General features: G+C 37.8%; 1 protein-coding gene across 1 annotated transcript in view; it reads left to right on the top strand.

Moving 5' to 3' along the window:
• The first annotated feature begins 783 nt into the window (after nt 1–783).
• Nucleotides 784–21,850, top strand: part of LOC135541386 (E3 ubiquitin-protein ligase rnf213-alpha-like) — a 70,602-nt gene continuing 49,535 nt past the window's right edge. The window contains 11 exon segments of the mRNA XM_064967592.1: nt 784–936; nt 4,445–4,559; nt 5,308–5,462; nt 15,838–16,274; nt 16,369–16,575; nt 16,829–17,038; nt 19,800–19,967; nt 20,213–20,418; nt 20,564–20,856; nt 21,117–21,373; nt 21,495–21,716. Coding sequence (XP_064823664.1) covers nt 4,457–4,559; nt 5,308–5,462; nt 15,838–16,274; nt 16,369–16,575; nt 16,829–17,038; nt 19,800–19,967; nt 20,213–20,418; nt 20,564–20,856; nt 21,117–21,373; nt 21,495–21,716 — 2,258 coding nt within the window. The 5' untranslated portion in view covers nt 784–936; nt 4,445–4,456.

Raw genomic sequence — 21,850 nt, 5'->3', positions numbered from 1 at the left:
AACATCTTATTTTCAATGACGGTGGGTTCAGAGGCTGCACGACAGAGTTGTACCTTGTCAGCTCGCGGTTACTAGTCCAACACTCGAACCACTATGCTACGCTACCGCCCTGAAATGTGCTGATATTTATTGTATGTATAGCTGCATATAAGCTCGGGTCCGATGGAAAAACAGAATTTCTCATGTGCGTCCCAGGCTGAAAAAGTTGAAGCACCCCTGATATAAATAAATGTGTGACACAAAAAAAAGGAAGTGTAGAACAACATTGCCCATCCTGCACTGCTATAACATCTTTCAAATGATTGTTCCGAAGTTTGCCCCCACAAAAAAAGTATTTCACCAACTCTCCATTTTGCAGCTTTTCTCTTATTGAATTAAACACCAATATTATTACATTTGCCTCAGGGGATCGGCTTCTGCTCGTTCCTAAAAGCATATGGTATGTGGCTATTTGGCACGCATCCACTTTTAAACCCCAAAGTTTACATGGTGACCAAACCATGGTGCGCATGTTGCTTTTGTCTATGCCACCAAGTTCTATTTCAGCGCCAACTGTAGTTATATGTTACACTACGGCGCTATGCAGACGACGGTTGATGCGCGTGAGTAGTTTGGATGAAATGATTGAGAACACATATGTGTACATTTATTTTATTCAACCCGTCCTCAACCCACCCGCACAATATTTCATGACCCTACATCCTGTCAACCTGGAATATCTCCAATAGTAGCAGAGCGTAGTTCGTTTAAGCCTATTTCTCAAGAAGAATGCACGGAATAAGTCAGTTACAGGGAAAGGAAAGTAGGCGTGTAGTTCTCGTCACCTTGTCTCCGGAAAACGAAACTTATTCGAATGTATTGGTATGTATTCAGCACAGATTGTTCAGTACGGACTACGCAGACACTGATATGGCAGCTAAATGAGTCGGTAAACCGGTAAGATCATGCTTGTTGGAGTGACTATCTGATAACTTCCCATGTAAAAAGTGAATGTACATAATTGTATGTTATTTATTTGTCAATAACATTGGACGTGAGTGGGCAACAATGTGTGTTAAAAATTATGTTATAACGGGTGTGGCCGGGAGCAGCAGTGTTGACATTAAGTTAGTCGTTAACCAGATCTTGGGATAAATCTTAACATTGGTAAAGCTCCAACCTTCTACAAAAAAATATTGTTTTATTGCACTAGTAGTTTGGTCACAACCTTGTTGTTGACAGTATAGAAGGAGACAATAGTTCATTTTAATAGTAGCCATAGCCCCTAGACTGGCCTCGTTGATAGTTGTGCGTCGCGCACGCCATCGCGCTCCTGATGAAGGCATTTTCATTAAATAGTACCCTCAAAACCCCAATCTTAACGTCAACAGTGAAGAGGCGACTCTGGGATGCTGGCCTTCTAGATAGAGTTCCTCTGTCCAGTGTCTGTGTTCTTTTGCCCATCTTACAGTGCCTTGCGAAAGTATTCGGCCCCCTTGAACTCTGCGACCTTTTGCCACATTTCAGGCTTCAAACATAAAGATATAAAACTGTATTTTTTTGTGAAGAATCAACAACAAGTGGGACACAATCATGAAGTGGAACGACATTTATTGGATATTTCTAACTTTTTAACAAATCAAAAACTGAAAAATTGGGCGTGCAAAATTATTCAGCCCCTTTACTTGCAGTGCAGCAAACTCTCCAGAAGTTCAGTGAGGATCTCTGAATGATCCAATGTTGACCTATATGACTAATGATGATAAATACAATCCACCTGTGTGTAATCAAGTCTCCGTATAAATGCACCTGCACTGTGATAGTCTCAGAGGTCTGTTAAAAGCGCAGAGAGCATCATGAAGAACAAGGAACACACCAGGCAGGTCCGAGATACTGTTGTGAAGAAGTTTAAAGCCGGATTTGGATACAAAAAGATTTCCCAAGCTTTAAACATCCCAAGGAGCACTGTGCAAGCGATAATATTGAAATGGAAGGAGTATCAGACCACTGCAAATCTACCAAGATCTGGCCGTCCCTCTAAACTTTCAGCTCATACAAGGAGAAGACTGATCAGAGATGCAGCCAAGAGGCCCATGATCACTCTGGATGAACTGCAGAGATCTACAGCTGAGGTGGGAGACTCTGTCCATAGGACAACAATCAGTCGTATATTGCACAAATCTGGCCTTTATGGAAGAGTGACAAGAAGAAAGCCATTTCTTAAAGATATCCATAAAAAGTGTTGTTTAAAGTTTGCCACAAGCCACCTGGGAGACACACTAAACATGTGGAAGAAGGTGCTCTGGTCAGATGAAATCAAAATTGAACTTTTTGGCAACAATGCAAAACGTTATGTTTGGCGTAAAAGCAACACAGCTCATCACCCATCCCCACTGTCAAACATGGTGGTGGCAGCATCATGGTTTGGGCCTGCTTTTCTTCAGCAGGGACAGGGAAGATGGTTAAAATTGATGGGAAGATGGATGGAGCCAAATACAGGACCATTCTGGAAGAAAACCTGGTGGAGTCTGCAAAATGCACAAATGCTCTCCATCCAACCTCACTGAGCTCGAGCTGTTTTGCAAGGAGGAATGGGGAAAAAAATTCAGTCTCTCGATGTGCAAAACTGATAGAGACATACCCCAAGCGACTTACAGCTGTAATCACAGCAAAAGGTGGCGCTACAAAGTATTAACTTAAGGGGGCTGAATAATTTTGCACGCCCAATTTTTCAGTTTTTGATTTGTTAAAAAAGTTTGAAATATCCAATAAATGTCGTTCCACTTCATGATTGTGTCCCACTTGTTGTTGATTCTTCATAAAAAAATACAGTTTTATATCTTTATGTTTGAAGCCTGAAATGTGGCAAAAGGTCGCAAAGTTCAAGGGGGCCGAATACTTTCGCAAGGCACTGTAATATTTTATTTTTATTGGCCAGTCTGATATATTGCCTTTTCTTTGCTACTCTGCTTAGAAGGCCAGCATCCCGGAGTCGCCTCTTCACTGTTGACGTTGAGACTGGTGTTTTGCGGATACTATTTAATGAAGCTGCCAGTTGAGGACTTGTGAGGCGTCTGTTTCTCAAACTAGACACTCTAATGTACTTGTCCTCTTGCTCAATTGTGAACCTGGGCCTCCCACTCCTCTTTCTATTCTGGTTAGACCCAGTTTGTGCTGTTCTGTTAAGGGAGTAGTACACAGCGTTGTACGAGATCTTCAGTTTCTTGGCAGTTTCTCACATCGAATAGCCTTCATTTCTCAGAACAATAAGAGACTGACGAGTTTCAGAAGAAAGTTATTTGTTTCTAGCCATTTTGAGCCTCTAATCAAACTCACAAATGCTGATGCTCCAGATACTCAACTAGTCTAAAGAAGGCCAGTTTTATTCTTCTTTAATCAGTACAGCAGTTTTCAGCTGTGCTAACATAATTGCAAAAGTGTTTTCTAGTGATCAATTAGCCTTTTAAAATGCTAAACTTGGATTAGCTAACACAACGTGCCATTGGAACACAGGAGTGATGGTTGATGATAATGGGCCTCTTTACGCCTATGTAGATATTCCATAATAAATCTGCCTTTCCAGCTACAATATTAATTTACAACATTAACAATGTCTACGCTGTATTTCGGATCAATTTGATGTTATTTTAACGGAAAATAAAGTGTTTTTCTTTCAAAAACCATGGCAGTGTACGTTCCCATTACCAGTAAAACTTAATCAAAACCTATTTCTTTCACTTACTTGCTGTGCTGTTTCGTTGTTCATTTGTTCAGTCTCAACCAGGATTTCATCATACATGTCAAGCATTGAAGTTTCAGCTCTGTCTGTCCGTGGCCTCTCTTCCTCGGTGCCCACTGTTACTGTGTCTGTTTCCATCTTGTCCAGCTGTGTATGTAACATGTCACATAAACCCTGTTTCTTCTCAAAATCCTCGTCAACCCACTGTACTGTCAGACTCATTCATAATGCTCATGAGACTGACATCGCTGGTCCAAATGTCAGTCTTGAAGCTAATAACAGTGACGCCCATAGCAAGTAGCTCGTGGATGTGAGTGTCAACAACACTGTGTAACTCCGGTAGGGCAACATCTGAAAAATAGCGGCCCCCCAAAAAATCTTAGCCTTACCATAACTTTCTGAATGAGGAGTAATTGAAAGTGAAAGAATGTTTATCTGACTGCTGGGGGAAAAGGGATACCTAGTACCTTTCGCATTTAACCCAACCCCTTTGAGTCAGAGAGGTGCGGGGGGCTGAATTAATCGATGTCTACATCATCAGCGTTGTTGTTGGGGGTTAGCTGCCTTGTTCAAGGGCAGAACGGCAGATTTTTCTATCTTGCCGGCTGATGAATTGAAACCAGTGACCTTTCGGTTACTGGCCAAGAACTCTTAGCATATAGGCTACCTGCTGCATGTTATATGATAATGGTTTGTCATAGTGATCATGTTTATTATTTCAAACAGATAGGGTTCATCATGAAGAAGTGCCCTGCTTGTGGTCACATGCTGGCAGAATCTTTTAAATTCTGCTGTGACTGTGGATTTAAGTTACCTGTCCAATCCCAAGTTTGCACCTCAGGTAATATATTATTTATATATGATTTATTTTGAAATATTAATAATCATGAATCAATATCTATTATTTGTCATTTGTTTGACCATCTTTACATGATTTATGTATTCATAATCATAATATTTGGATGTCATTCAGGAATATTTAACCATTCAAGATGTGCAACTGCACCCCACCCCACAGTAGGCTAGTTACAGCACAACTGTTTTATTACACAGGAAATACAAAGTTCACTTAATCTTGATAAACTACAATTGTATCCTAGTAAAATGCCAACTGCATATCCTACAGGTCTACAGCATGCATGTATATAGGGCCAGTGATATGCATGCTTCGGACCATGGCTATATTACCCACTGGGCACAAAGGGCACATGCCCAGGGACCCTACATCCAGGGGCCCCCACTGATTTTGTTATAATGTTTGAGTCACTCAGATAACATAAGAACACGGCATAAGCCATGGACAAATGTGTAGAATTACAGGAAATCAACTTTAAAACTACAAAAGTTTCTCTCTACAGCCAAGAGGGGACCCTCTAACGTGATCTATCCTAGGGCCCCAGATTTGATTAGTGCGGCCCTGCCTTGGACCAGGAGTTTAAACTGATTATGTGACCTGACCAAGAAAAACCATGGCCCTATGCATAATATATGGAATTGTCCAATAGGAAATAAATCCAAACATTTAAATGCAAGACAGCTTGAATGTTCGTATCATGAAGTTCACCAAATCAATGTGTCTTCAATGTCAGGTAACCTCCAGGTAACCACTGCAGAGCATTACACCTCTGCGGTCAGTGAAGCAGAGCCTCAGCATGAGAATGAGCCACTGACATTGTCCGCGAACAAAACTGACACACCTCTAAAACACTCCAGGGATGATCCAACGGGCAAGGTCAAGAAAAAGGTGCCTGTATCACAATTGTATATGTTGAAAATGTAATACGTGTTGCATTACAACAACAACAAAATGTGCCAAATATCCAGTAGATTATAGAGTATAGAATGTATATGCAGTAGAGTATAGAGTGTATATGCAGTAGAGTATAGAGTATAGAGTGTATATGCAGTAGAATATAGATTGTATATGTATCGGAGTATAGAGTATAGAGTGTATATCCAGTAGAGTATAGAGTGTATATCCAGTATAGTATAGAGTGTATATCCAGTATAGTATAGAGTGTATATGCAGTATAGTATAGAGTATAGAGTGTATATGCAGTAGAATATAGAGTGTATGTGCAGTAGAATATAGATTGTATATGTATCGGAGTATAGAGTATAGAGTGTATATGCAGTAGAGTATAGAGTGTATATGCGGTAGAGTATAGAGTGTATATGCAGTATAGTATAGAGTGTATATGCAGTATAGTATAGTGTATGTGCAGTAGAATATATAGTGTATATGTATTGGAGTATAGAGTGTATATGCGGTAGAGTATAAAGTGTATATGCAGTAGAATATAGAGTATAGAGTGTATTTGCTGTAGAGTATAGAGTGTTTATCCAGTAGAGTATAGACAGTATATGCAGTAGTGTGTGGAGTATAGAGTGTATATTCAGTAGAGTATTGAGTGTATATTCAGTAGAGTATAGAGTGTATATGCAGGGGATTATAGAGTATAGAGTGTGTATGCAGTGGAGTATAGATTGTAGAGTGTATATCCAGTAGAGTATAGAATGTATATGCAGTAGAGTATAGATAGTGTAGTGTGTATTCTGTAGAGTATTGAGTATAGAGTTTGTATGCAGTAGATTATAGAGTATATCCAGTAGAGTATAGAGTTTATATTCAGTAGAGTATACAGTATAGAGTGTATATGCAGTAGAGTGTAGAGTGTGTATGTAGTAGAATGTAGAGTGTATATGCAGTAGTGTTTGGAGTATAGAGTGTATATTCAGTAGAGTATAGAATGTATATGCAGTAGAGTATAGAGTATATACTGTATGTAGTAAAGTATAGAGTGTATATCCAGTATTGTATAGAGTGTATATGGAGTAGAGTATAGAGTGGATATGCAGTAGAGTATATAGTGTATATGCAGTAGAGTAATGAGTGTATATTCAGTTTAGTATAGAGTGTGTATGCAGTAGAGTGTAGAGTATACTTTCAGTAGATTATAAAGTGTATACCCAGTAGAGTATAGAGTGTATATGCAGTGGAGTATAGATTGTATATGCCGTAGAGTATAGATAGTGTAGTTTGTATTCTGTAGAGTATTGAGTATATAGTTTGTATGCAGTAGATTATAGAGTGTATATGCAGTAGATTATAGTGTATATGCAGTAGAGTATAGAGTGTATATGCAGTAGAGTAATGAGTGTATATTCAGTTGAGTATTGAGTGTGTATGCAGTAGAGTGTAGAGTATACTTTCAGTAGATTATAGAGTGTATACCCAGTAGAGTGTAGATAGTGTAGTGTATATTCAGTGGAGTATTGAGTATAGAGTGTATACAGTAGAGTATAGTGTATATGCAGTAGAGTATAGAGTGTATATGCAGTATAGTATAGAGTGTATATGCAGTATAGTATAGTGTATGTGCAGTAGAATATATAGTGTATATGTATTGGAGTGTATATGCGGTAGAGTATAAAGTGTATATGCAGTAGAATATAGAGTATAGAGTGTATTTGCTGTAGAGTATAGAGTGTTTATCCAGTAGAGTATAGACAGTATATGCAGTAGTGTGTGGAGTATAGAGTGTATATTCAGTAGAGTATTGAGTGTATATTCAGTAGAGTATAGAGTGTATATGCAGGGGATTATAGAGTATAGAGTGTGTATGCAGTGGAGTATAGATTGTAGAGTGTATATCCAGTAGAGTATAGAATGTATATGCAGTAGAGTATAGATAGTGTAGTGTGTATTCTGTAGAGTATTGAGTATAGAGTTTGTATGCAGTAGATTATAGAGTATATCCAGTAGAGTATAGAGTTTATATTCAGTAGAGTATACAGTATAGAGTGTATATGCAGTAGAGTGTAGAGTGTGTATGTAGTAGAATGTAGAGTGTATATGCAGTAGTGTTTGGAGTATAGAGTGTATATTCAGTAGAGTATAGAATGTATATGCAGTAGAGTATAGAGTATATACTGTATGTAGTAAAGTATAGAGTGTATATCCAGTATTGTATAGAGTGTATATGGAGTAGAGTATAGAGTGGATATGCAGTAGAGTATATAGTGTATATGCAGTAGAGTAATGAGTGTATATTCAGTTGAGTATAGAGTGTGTATGCAGTAGAGTGTAGAGTATACTTTCAGTAGATTATAAAGTGTATACCCAGTAGAGTATAGAGTGTATATGCAGTGGAGTATAGATTGTATATGCCGTAGAGTATAGATAGTGTAGTTTGTATTCTGTAGAGTATTGAGTATATAGTTTGTATGCAGTAGATTATAGAGTGTATATGCAGTAGATTATAGTGTATATGCAGTAGTAGAGTATAGAGTGTATATGCAGTAGAGTAATGAGTGTATATTCAGTTGAGTATTGAGTGTGTATGCAGTAGAGTGTAGAGTATACTTTCAGTAGATTATAGAGTGTATACCCAGTAGAGTGTAGATAGTGTAGTGTATATTCAGTGGAGTATTGAGTATAGAGTGTATACAGTAGAGTATAGAGTATAGAATGTATATGCAGTAGAGTATAGAGTTTACAATGTATATGCAGTAGAGTAGAGTGTGTATGCAGTGGAGTATAGATTGTAGATTGTATATCCAGTAGAGAATAGAATGTATATGCAGTAAAGTATAGAGTGTGTATGCAGTAGAATATAGAGTGTATATGCAGTAGAGTATACAATATAGAGTGTGTATGTAGTTGATTATACAGTATAGAGTGTATATCCAGTAGAGTATAGAGTGTATATGCAGTAGAGTATAGAGTGTATATCCAGGAGAGTATATAGTGTATATGCAGTAGAGTATAGATAGTGTAGTGTATATTCAGTAGAGTATTGAGAATAGAGTGTCTATGCAGTAGAGTATAGAGTGTATTTGCAGTAGAGTATGGTGTATATGCAGTAGAGTGTAGATAGTGTAGTGTATATTCAGTGGAGTATTGATTATAGAGTGTGTATACAGTAGAGTATAGAGTATAGAATGTATATGCAGTAGAGTATAGAGTTTACAATGTATATGCAGTAGAGTAGAGTGTGTATGCAGTCGAGTATAGATTGTATATGCAGTATAGTATAGATTGTAGAGTGTATATGCAGTAGAATATGGAGTGTATGTGCAGTAGAATATAGATTGTATATGTATTGGAGTATAGAGCATAGAGTGTATATGCGGTGGAGTATAGAGTGTATATGCAGTATAGTATAAAGTGTATATGCAGTAGAGTATAGTGTATGTGCAGTAGAATATATAGTGTATATGTATTTGAGTATAGAGTATAGAGTGTATATGCAGTAGAATACAGAGTATAGAGTGTATTTGCTGTAGAGTATAGAGTGTTTATCCAGTAGAGTATAGAGTGTTTATCCAGTAGAGTATAGAGTGTATATTCAGTAGACTAGAATGTATATTCAGTAGAGTATAGAGTGTGTATGCAGTAGAGTATAGAGTGTATATTCAGTAGGGTGTAGAGTGTATATGCCATAGAGTATAGATAGTGTAGTGTGTATTCTGTAGAGTATTGAGTATAGATTTTGTATGCAGTAGATTATAGAATGTATATCCAGTAGAGTATAGAGTGTATATTCAGTAGAGTATACAGTATATAGTGTATATGCCGTGGAGTATTGAGTGTGTATGCAGTAGAATATAGAGTGTATATGCAGTAGTGTTTGGAATATAGAGTGTATATTCAGTAGAGTATACAGTGTATATTCAGTAGAGTAATGAGTGTGTATTCAGTTGAATATTGAGTATAGAGTGTGTATGCAGTAGAGTGTAGAGTGTATATCCAGTATTGTATAGAGGGAATATGCAGTAGAGTATATAGTGTATATGCAGTAGAGTAATGAGTGTATATTCAGTTGAGTATTGAGTGTGTATGCAGTAGAGTGTAGAGTATACTTTCAGTAGATTATAGAGTGTATACCCAGTAGAGTATAGAGTGTATATGCAGTGGAGTATAGAGTATAGAGTGTGAATGCAGTGGAGTATAGATTGTAGAGTGTATATCCAGTAGACTGTAGAATGTATATGCAATAGACTATAGAATGTATATGCAGTAGAGTAGAGTGTATAGGCAGTAGAGTATAGATAGTGTGGTGTGTATTCTGTAGAGTATTGAGTATAGAGTTTGTATGCAGTAAATTATGGAGTGTATATCCAGTAGAGTATAGAGTGTATATTCAGTAGAGTATACAGTATATAGTGTATATGCAGTAGAGTATAGAGTGTGTATGCAGTGGAGTATAGATTGTAGAGTGTTTATCCAGTAGAGTATAGAATGTATATGCTGTAGAGTATAGATAGTGTGGTGTGTATTCTGTAGAGTATTGAGTATAGAGTTTGTATGCAGTAGATTATATAGTGTATATCCAGTAGTGTATAGAGTGTATATTCAGTAGAGTATAGAGTGTGTATGCAGTAGAATATAGAGTGTATATTCAGTATAGTAATGAGTGTATATTCAGTGGAGTATAGAGTGTATATTCAGTAGAGTATACAGTATAGAGTGTATGTGCAGTAGAGTATAGAGTGTGTATGCAGTAGAATATAGAGTGTATATTCAGTATAGTAATGAGTGTATATTCAGTAGAGTATAGAGTGTATATTCAGTAGAGTATAGAGTATAGAGTGTGTATGCAGTAGAATATAGAGTGTATGTGTAGTAGTGTGTGGAGTATAGAGTGTATATTCAGTAGAGTATAGAGTGTATATTCAGTAGAGTAATGAGTGTATATTCAGTTGAGTATTGAGTATAAGAGTGTGTATGCAGTAGAGTATACAGTATACTTTCAGTAGATTATAGAGTGTATACCCAGTAGAGTATAGAGTGTATATGCAGTGTAGTGTTGAGTGTGTATGCAATGGAGTATAGATTGTATATCCAGTGGAGAATAGAATGTATATGCAGTAAAGTATAGAGTGTGTATGCAGTAGAATATAGAGTGTATATGCAGTAGAGTATACAATATAGAGTGTGTATGTAGTAGAATATATAGTGTATATCCAGTAGATTATAGAGTGTATATGCAGTAGAGTATAGATAGTGTAGTGTATATTCAGTATTGAGAATAGGGTGTGTATACAGTAGAGTATAGAGTATAGAATGTATATTCAGTAGAGTATATAGTTTACAATGTATATGCAGTAGAGTAGAGTGCATATGCTGTAGTGTATAGATAGTGTAGTGTATATTCAGTAGAGTATTGAGAATAGGGTGTGTATACAGTAGAGTATAGAGTATAGAATGTATAGAATGTATATTCGGTAGAGTATATAGTTTACAATGTATATGCAGTAGAGTAGAGTGTGTATATTCAGTAGAGTATTGATTATAGAGTGTATATTCAGTAGAGTATAGAGTGTATATTCAGTAGAGTATAGAGTTTATAGTGTATATTCAGCAGAGTATAGAGTGTATATCCAGTAGAGTATAGTGTGTATATTCAGTAGAGTATAGAGTGTATATCCAGTAGAGTGTATATTCAGTAGAGTATAGAGTGTATATTCAGTAGAGTATAGAGTATATATTGTATATCCAGTAGAGTATAGTAGAGTATAGTGTGTATATTCAGTAGAGTATAGTGTGTATATTCAGTAGAGTATAGAGTGTATATTCAGTAGAGTATAGAGTGTATATCCAGTAAATTGTAGAGTGTATATTTAGTAGAGTATACCGTATAGAGTGTGTATGCAGTGGAGTATAGAGGTCAACCGATTATGATTTTTCAACGCCGATAACGATTATTGGAGGACCAAAAAACGCCGATACCGAATAATCGGACGATTTTATTTTATTTTATTTGTAATAATGACAATTACAACAATACTGAATGAACACTTATTTTAACTTAATATATCACATCAATAAAAATCTATTTAGCCTCAAATAAATAATGAAACCTGTTCAGTTTGGTTTAAATTATTCAAAAACAATGTGTTGGAGAAGTAAATGTGCAATATGTGCCATGTAAAAAAGCTAACGTTTGAGTTCCTTGCTCAGAACATGAGAACATATGAAAGTTGGTGGTTCCTTTTAACATGAGACTTCAATATTCCAAGGTAAGCGGTTTTAGGTTGTAGTTAATATAGTATTTATAGGACTATTTCTCTCTATACCATTTGTATTTCATATACAGTGCCTTGCGAAAGTATTCGGACATGGTTAGCAGATGTTATTGCGAGTGTTGCGAAATGCTTGTGCTTCTAGTTCAGACAGTGCAGTAATATCTAACAAGTAATCTTAACAATTCTACAACTACCTAATACACACAAATCTAAGTAAAGGGATGGAATAAGTATACATACATACTGTGCCTTGCGAAAGTATTCGGCCCCCTTGAACTTTGTGTCCTTTTGCCACATTTCAGGCTTCAAACATAAAGATATAAAACTGTATTTTTTTGTGAAGAATCAACAACAAGTGGGACACAATCATGAAGTGGAACGACATTTATTGGATATTTCAAACTTTTTTAACAAATCAAAAACTGAAAAATTGGGTGTGCAAAATTATTCAGCCCCCTTAAGTAAATACTTTGTAGCGCCACCTTTTGCTGCAATTACAGCTGTAAGTCGCTTGGGGTATGTCTCTATCAGTTTTGCACATCGAGAGACTGAATTTTTTTCCCATTCCTCCTTGCAAAACATAGCTCAGTGAGGTTGGATGGAGAGCATTTGTGAACAGCAGTTTTCAGTTCTTTCCACAGATTCTCGATTGGATTCAGGTCTGGAGTTTGACTTGGCCATTCTAACACCTGGATATGTTTATTTTTGAACCATTCCATTGTAGATTTTGCTTTATGTTTTTCATCATTGTCTTGTTGGAAGACAAATCTCTGTCCCAGTCTCAGGTCTTTTGCAGACTCCATCATGTTTTCTTCCAGAATGGTCCTGTATTTGGCTCCATCCATCTTCCCATCAATTTTAACCATCTTCCCTGTCCCTGCTGAAGAAAAGCAGGCCCAAACCATGATGCTGCCACCACCATGTTTGACAGTGGGTATGGTATGTTCAGGGTGATGAGCTGTGTTGCTTTTACGCCAAACATAACGTTTTGCATTGTTGCCAAAAAGTTAAATTTTGGTTTCATCTGACCAGAGCACCTGCTTCCACATGTTTGGTGTGTAGCCCAGGTGGCTTGTGGCGAAGACACTTTTTATGGATATCTTTAAGAAATGGCTTTCTTCTTGCCACTCTTCCATAAAGGCCAGATTTGTGCAATATACGACTGATTGTTGTCCTATGGACAGAGTCTCCCACCTCAGCTGTAGATCTCTGCAGTTCATCCAGAGTGATCATGGGCCTCTTGGCTGCATCTCTGATCAGTCTTCTCCTTGTATGAGCTGAAAGTTTAGAGGGATGGCCAGGTATTGGTAGATTTGCAGTGGTCTGATACTCCTTCCATTTCAATATTATCGCTTGCACAGTGCTCCTTGGGATGTTTAAAGCTTGGGAAATCTTTTTGTATCCAAATGCTTTAAACTTCTTCACAACAGTATCTCGGACCTGCCTGGTGTGTTCCTTGTTCTTCATGATGCTCTCTGCGCTTTTAACGGACCTCTGAGACTATCACAGTGCAGGTGCATTTATACGGAGACTTGATTACACACAGGTGGATTGTATTTATCATCATTAGTCATTTAGGTCAACATTGGATCATTCAGAGATCCTCACTGAACTTCCGGAGAGAGTTTGCTGCACTGAAAGTAAAGGGGCTGAATAATTTTGCACGCCCAATTTTTCAGATTTTGATTTCTTAAAAAAGTTTGAAATATCCAATAAATGTCGTTCCACTTCATGATTGTGTCCCACTTGTTGTTGATTCTTCACAAAAAAATACAGTTTTATATCTTTATGTTTGAAGCCTGAAATGTGGCAAAAGGTCGCAAAGTTCAAGGGGGCCGAATATTTTCACAAGGCACTGTACATTTGACTATTGGATGTTCTTATAGGCACTATATTATTTCCAGTGTAACAGTATAGCTTCCGTCCCTCTCCTCGCCCCTACCTGGGCTCGAACCAGGAACACATCTACAACAGCCACACTCGAAGCAGCGTTACCCATCGCTCCACAAAAGCTGCGGCCCTTGCAGAGCAAGGGGAATAACTACTCCAAGTCTCAGGAGTGACGTTTAGAAACGCTATTAGCGCGCACCCAGCTAACTAGCTAGCCATTTTACATCGGTTACACCAGCCATTAGGCTGATAGGCTTGAAGTCATAAACAGCTCTGCTTGTGAAGAGCTGCTGGCAAAACGCACGAAAGTGCTGTGTGAATGAATGCTTACGAGCCTGCTCCTGCCTACCATCGCTCAGTCAGACTGCTAGATCAAATCATAGACTTAATTATAACATAATAACACACAGAAATACGAGCCTTTGGTCATTTATATGGTCGAATCCGGAAACTATCATTTCGAAAACAAAATGTTTATTATTTCAGTGAAATACGGAACCGTTCAGTATTTTATCTAACGGGTAGCATCCCTAAGTCTAAATATTCTTGTTACATTGCACAACCTTCAATGTTATGTCATAATTACGTAAAATATACTTCGGTGTATTGATTTTAAGAAAGGCATTGGTGTTTATGGTTAGGTACAGTCGTGCAACGATTGTGCTTTTTTTGCAAATGCACTTTTGTTAAATCATCCCCCAGTGTTGCATCGATTATATGCAACGCAGGACACGCTAGATAAATTAGTAATATCATCAACCATGTATAGTTATAACTAGTGATTATGATTGATTGATTGTTTTTTATAAGATACGTTTAATGCTAGCTAGCAACTTACCTTGGCTTTTACTGCATTCGCGTAACAGGCAGTCTCCTCGTGGAGTGCAATGAGACGCAGGTGGTTAGAGCATTGGACTAGTTAACTGTAAGGTTGCAAGATTGAGTCCCCCGAGCTGACAAGGTGAGAATCTGTCGTTCTGCCCCTGAACAAGGCAGTTAAACCACCGTTCCTAGGCCGTCATTGAAAATAAGAATATGTTCTGACTTGCCTAGTTAAATAAAGGTCTAAAAATATATATCTAAAAAATTGGCGCCCAAAAATACCGATTTCCGATTGTTATGAAAACTTGAAATCGGCCCTAGTAATCGGCCAGATTAAGTTGACCTCTAATAGAGTATAGAGCGTATATGCATTCGAGTATATAGTGTATATTCAGTTGAGTGAGTATACTTTCAGTAGATTATAGAGTGTATATCCAGTACAGTATAGAGTGTATATTCAGTACAGTATAGAGTGTATATTCAGTACAGTATAGAGTGTATATTCAGTACAGTATAGAGTATAGAGTTTATATGCAGTAGATTAGAGTGTATATGCAGTCGAGTATAGATTGTAGAGTGTATATCCAGTAGATTATAGGGTGTATATTCAGTAGTGTATGCATTATTTAGAGTGTATATGCATTGTAGGGTTGAGTATAGTAGAGTGTAGGGTATATGCAGTAGTGTGGAGTGTGTATGCAGTAGAGTATAGTGTAGAGTGTGTATCCAGTAGAGTGTAGAGTGTATATGCAGTAGTGTGGAGTGTGTAGTATCCAGTAGTAGTGTATATGTAGTAGAGTAGAGTGTATATGCAGTAGGATAGAGTGTATATGCAGTATAGTATAGAGTGTATATGCAGTAGAATATAGAGTGTATATCCAGTAGAGTGTAGAGGGTATATGCAGTAGTGTGGAGTGTGTATGCAGTAGAGTATAGATTGTAGAGTGTGTATCCAGTAGAGTGTAGAGGGTATATGCAGTAGTGTGGAGTGTATATCCAGTAGAGTATAAATTGTAGAGTGTGTATCCAGTAGAGTGTAGAGGGTATATGCAGTAGTGTGGAGTGTGTATGCAGTAGAGTATACAGTATAGAGTGTGTATCCAGTAGAGTGTAGAGGGTATATGTAGTACTGTGGAGTGTATATCCAGTAGAGTATAGATTGTAGAGTGTGTATCCAGTAGAGTGTGGAGTGTATATCCAGTAGAGTATAGATTGTAGAGTGTGTATCCAGTAGAGTGTAGACGGTATATGCAGTAGTGTGGAGTGTGTATCCAGTAGAGTATAGAGGGTATATGCACAGTTTTTTATTTGTTTTGTTTGCCTGAAATGTGTTATATTTGAAAATACAATTCTATAACACTTTTGTTTGTACATAGAGTGAAGACTCCCTCAGCAACACAGAGCTGACAACAGACACACATCAGGAAGAGGAGACGTCTGGGAGTGAGAGCTGTGCAGCGGTTGATGTTCCCCCTACAGGAACTCCACCTAAGAACACTGCCACTCCAACCGTACCCTCCAAACTTCCAACCTCTCTTATCCCATCCCCATATCAGACAACCACGGAAGACCAACCCGAGGGTCCATCAAAGGTAAATGAAAGTGAACCGCTGGACGAGTCAAACACAAGCCAAACCCAACCTAGTTCAGTAAAACAAGACTTGCCTGAGAAGACTGCCTCATCCACACATGAGACAACAGATCAGAACACAGGACCTGCCTCAGTCCCAACTCAACCAGTAAGACAGCTGTCATATAAAGAAGCTTTGATGGGAGAAACCACAGAGACAAGAACAGTAAAGAGGAAGCAGAGGTAATCAATATTTCTCTATTCGATTATGATTTATCATATATATTTATATATTGAACTGCGTCTTTTGAAACACGTTTGTACTTTTATCAATAAGCGTGGAGAATCAAGACAAGAGGCTTCCAAGCAAACATAAGGAACCAGAGAAGCAGAGTGATTATGGTGGTGGTGATGCTTCTAAGTCATCTACTGCTGATTCCCCACCTGCAAAGGAAGATAGTCCACCAAACCACAGCAATGACGAAGACTTCCAGCAGGTGGAATCCCCCAAAAATAAGGACAAGCAAAAAAAGCCAACCCAAATGTAAGTTTATATATTAAATTGGTCCATTCAATTAAACCATGTTACTTGTCAAATCAAATTAAACTATTCAATGCACATTTTACATAGACACAGACAACAGACTTCATGGGAAATGTAAGGAACAAGTAATGCTTAAACTATTACATTTGTTGGGGGAATTAATATTATAACACAATGTAAGTATGAAAGTAGTTTGTTTTAGATGTTTTGAAGTTCAGAATATTTTGACATTTGGGAACCTCCTGCTTTCCAGGAGCCCTGAAGGGAGCAAGGAAGCTGGAGTCATGAATGAACAACAGACATCCAGTAACCAGAGTGACAAGTGTACCAAGGATGAAGCAAACTCACAGCCGTGTGTTGACCAATCCCAAGTATCAACTGATGACCCAACAGATAAGTCAAACACAAGCCAAGAAGAAACAAAGAACGAAAACACAGAAAAGCAGTCACAGCCTCCCCAATTGTAAGTGTCTGTCATAGATTGAATGTGTCTAATACAGGGCTACTGGCTGTGACAGTACAGTCGCATTTGGCCACCCTTTGACTTGACTGATTTGGTCAAACGGTAAGGTGATTTATCCTCATGACTCCTGTAATGAAAGTGTCTGTCCGGTGCCTGTTTTACTGTTTAATGATCGAGATGAATATTATGGCTTTGAGATCAATACAGAGCTAGTATCAGAGACGAAGAGGCTGGTAGTAGGAAATCAATTACATGTATTGAATTAGAAAATGAATGAATTTGCCCAAGTTGATATAATAAGACATGAACTGAATGCATCCGTGATTATTATTTCCTGTAACTTTCTAACGAGGCAATGAGATGGGACTGCCCCGGTCTCATCTGTGTGTGCTGTAGCCGTTAGGGATGCTCATGATTTTTGTCTTCTGGTAGATGGAGAAAGGCTTTCCCAAAAACTAGAAAGTGACTAATACCTACCTGGCAGAATTATATCATGAATTTTTTTTTTAAATCCAGTGGGTATTTGTCTTGCAAACTCTATCATCACATGTGCACTACAAAACCACAGCTAAACAACAGCCTCTTGCTAGGTGTGCACTGAAATTAAAGGGTAACTACTGTACACTTAGGGGTGAAAGTAAGGCGGTACGGTCGAGTACAAAATAAATAGTAGCTGCATGCAGTACCGGTAAAACATGAGGCTATCACCATTAATTATAGTAAAATGTCAAGAAAACTGTAGACTTTACACCATTATTTATCATTGCCGCATGATAGAGGCATGAAACGTGTGAATAGACTTGAAAACGGTTGGTATAGGCTACTCTCCAAAATGCAGTGTGATTTGATGAGAACGTTGACACTTTGCTAAGACAGAGATGATTGGCTGACACTGAGACGTTTGCGGACAGCAGTGGACACATCCATTCTGTTCTAATGACAATTTGCAAATGTCTTTAAACTTTTTGGTGTTTTGTATAAAAGATGTCTCTTTTCATTCACCACTGTTTGGAGGCTGGGCAATTGTTTTTTGACAATCAGATGAAAACATATGGTTGTGTTTCTGCCACAATAAAAGGTAATACATTTTAAAAGGATAAATGTAAACTCTTTAGGACTCGGCTCACACGCAAGCGCGTGCACACATACTTTAGGAGGTCCCGTATTGGGAAGCAATTCAATCTACTTTCACCCCTGACTACACTCCAAAATCAAAATATCTTACATTTTTCCAATACCTCAAATTGTCTCCTGATGTGGTGTAAGCATTGTTGTTTTTCTAACAAAAAAAGCATGATTTCTAGAAATAAATGAAAATCAAAACCTGGTACAACAAAACCCCCCCAATTTTTTTGATTTGAAAAACGAAACGGAATTTGGCAACAACAAAAAAAACATAGATTTGATAGAGTTCCCACTTCCGCAGGTGGTGAATTAGCAGCAATTGAATTAGGCCAATATGTCATATTAGTGCAGGTAAAGATGAAGGCAAATCTCTATTGAACCCCACAAAATCATTCTTTAGGCCTATTTTATAACAATAATAGCCTAATTGTCAACCCAATCACATGACAATCACTGGATTAGGATGCATATCAAAATATCTTAATCATGCATTCTTGCTTGGACGTGTTAGATGTAACAAGTTATTTATTGAATACCATCTCAGTAGTTTATTACACTTCGTATTAATCATTGTGAATTACCTTATAAGATTACACATTTTTCTATTGTGTGACGCCACAATAAAAGTTTTCGAGTGCCACCAAATCAAGGTCAAGTGCTACCAACTGAAAAAGCAGTGCTACCAAATCAAGGTCAAGTTCTACCAACTGAAAAAGCAGTGCTACCAAATCATGGTCAAGTGCTACCAACTGAAAAAGCAGTGCTACCAAATCATGGTCAAGTGCTACCAAATCATGGTCAAGTGCTACCAACTGAAAAAGTAGTGCTACCAAGGGGGGAAAACATTACTCTGGAGCCCTGCTAATATTTTAAACTGTCACAGGTACATCTTCACCAACCATTAGTCTGGAGCCCTGCTAATATTTTAAACTGTCACAGGTACATCGTCACCAACCATTAGTCTGGAGCCCTGCTAATATGTTAAACTGTCACAGGTACATCTTCACCAAACATTAGTCTGGAGCCCTGCTAATATGTTAAACTGTCACAGGTACATCTTCACCAAACATTAGTCTGGAGCCCTGCTAATATGTTAAACTGTCACAGGTACATCTTCACCAAACATTAGTCTGGAGCCCTGCTAATATGTTAAACTGTCACAGGTACATCTTCACCAAACATTAGTCTGGAGCCCTGCTAATATGTTAAACTGTCACAGGTACATCTTCACCAAACATTAGTCTGGAGCCCTGTACATCTTCACCAAACATTAGTCTGGAGCCCTGCTAATATGTTAAACTGTCACAGGTACATCTTCACCAAACATTAGTCTGGAGCCCTGCTAATATGTTAAACTGTCACAGGTACATCTTCACCAAACATTAGTCTGGAGCCCTGCTAATATGTTAAACTGTCACAGGTACATCTTCACCAAACATTAGTCTGGAGCCCTGCTAATATGTTAAACTGTCACAGGTACATCTTCACCAAACATTAGTCTGGAGCCCTGCTAATATGTTAAACTGTCACAGGTACATCTTCACCAAACATTAGTTCAAACTACCCCTCATGATTTACTCAAGTCTGTTATGGGAACCTTGATATTTACCGATACTGTTTTGTTTTCTCCTTACAGCCCAACTGATGTGCATCATGTTTCTGGTAAGGATAACCTTACCATTTATTTTCACGCTGTTGTATCCAAGCATTTCAAGTTGGACCCATCAAAAGACAGCGTTTTTTTGAGATCGGGAAGTCTTTTTGAGACCTGGAATACAAATGGTTTGAAAATGGAAATCACAAGGTAAGGATTCATTTTTTCCTCCCTTTGTTGACACCAATGTATTTAATGTCTAATAATTGATGTGACTTTTCATATCATTAACTCTGATTGGTGCGTCCTAAACAAGTCATTGTATTATATGTTTCTGCGACTTGTTTTTGGAGTGATAGTGTGAAACAGTTGTCCGACAATAAACATTGTAATTTCTTATGAGCCGATAACTTCATTTCAAAAATGTTGCTTATTTTAAATCATCCACTTTAAAGGAATTTAGGAGAGAATGGATTTCTTGTTGAAGGACGAATGGTGACTCCTAAAAAAAATGTTGGTGTCTCCATACCTTACAAGTATGTTGTCTGCAAGAGAAAAGACAACTCATATGAGTATAAATATGAGCACATCTACCTAAAGGATGCAAAGCAACATGTCAACAGGTGCCTGTTCGTCAAAGAGGATCTTTTGACACATGACGGTAATGTTCGACTATTATATAACTAACAAGACACCACACACACACTATGCTAATCAGGGTGCCTTTTCCACTTCTATGTGGAATGTATATGAAATTACATTGAAGCCATAAATACTATACTGATCAACAACAAAAAATCTCATAGGGGAGTGGCACCAATATGATGATATCATACGCATAGAACCTGACCAAAGTTGGATATCACGCTTCATAAACAAGCTTGCATGGTGGAATGACTACAAGGAAAAGGTAGTGATGGGCAGACAGCTGGCTGGAAAGATGATGCTGGAAAACATGTTTAATCTCCTTCAAACATGGAGTGACGTGAACATTAGGAACTTCTTTACTCAACTCCAGCAGTTCTTCACCAATTACAAATCCCCCTTCCTCCATATGGATGCTCCAAAGAAATGGGATCTGCCGTATGGAGAAGAACAGGTAGATTTGCTTTCCTATTTTGAGGAACTGTCATTAAGTAGCTTTTATGAACAAAATTGATATATAACTTGTGTTCATAAATGCTTTTATATTTATTGTTAACTGCATATTATTAAGACACACAAATTAAAATGTGTGTTACCTTGCCGTTGTTTCAGCTATTCTGTCAGCCATATTGTTATTTACATGTTGATGACTTGGGAGTTGTTATCGTATGAATGTAAATGTAAGGACTCTTTATTGTACATTCCTTTTTTCAGGTGAAAACCCTTTTGAAAGAGTTCATGCAGCAAGCTTTAGATGGTGGGAACCAAAAGGGGAATGAGAAGCGTGAGGATTTTTTCTCTGATCCTCTAAAATTAGGAGTTATTATCCTGGTTGTCCACATCAATTACAGTTTAGATTTCAGTGGACATATTTCTAAACTGTGTGAGTTACTCTGCCTGCCTAAAAAGCCAAGAGAAGTTTTCCTTGCATACTGGACAGATTTCAAACAAGGGCTACCAGGTGACATCAGGTGAGAAAACATTTTCTTTCCTCAGCCACCGAAAGTAAAGACCTTCCTAATGTTTCTAATATAATGAACAAAATGTCAATATCTTGAACTGAAGATGGATGTTGTCTACTTCCTCCTTCAGAGTTTCGGAGGCAATTGAGACTCTATTCAACGTTGCAAGAAAACATGGAGTTGAAAAGTGGATCTTGGTTATCCCCCTCCTGCATCTGTTTAGAGGGGACAGCAAACCTTATGAGGCTGCTCCTCTGACCATGAATCCAAAATGTGATATCTGGGCGGGATTGAAAGGGATCAAAACATCAGATGGCTACACAGACTCGATGTTTGAAACACAGGGATTGAGGTAATTGGGAAGGCTTTCACTTAAGATTCAATTGGAATGAATGGACAATAAAATTGTTAAGTCTAAACCAATTACAACAACAGGTTGAAAAAAATTAATACTAGTACTAGTAGTAGAAATTAAAATCAAATCCT

Source organism: Oncorhynchus masou, chromosome 6 (genome assembly GCF_036934945.1).
Source record: "Oncorhynchus masou masou isolate Uvic2021 chromosome 6, UVic_Omas_1.1, whole genome shotgun sequence".
In the NCBI taxonomy this organism is placed as follows: Eukaryota; Metazoa; Chordata; class Actinopteri; order Salmoniformes; family Salmonidae; genus Oncorhynchus; species Oncorhynchus masou.
This window is presented reverse-complemented; position numbering and strand designations above follow the sequence as displayed.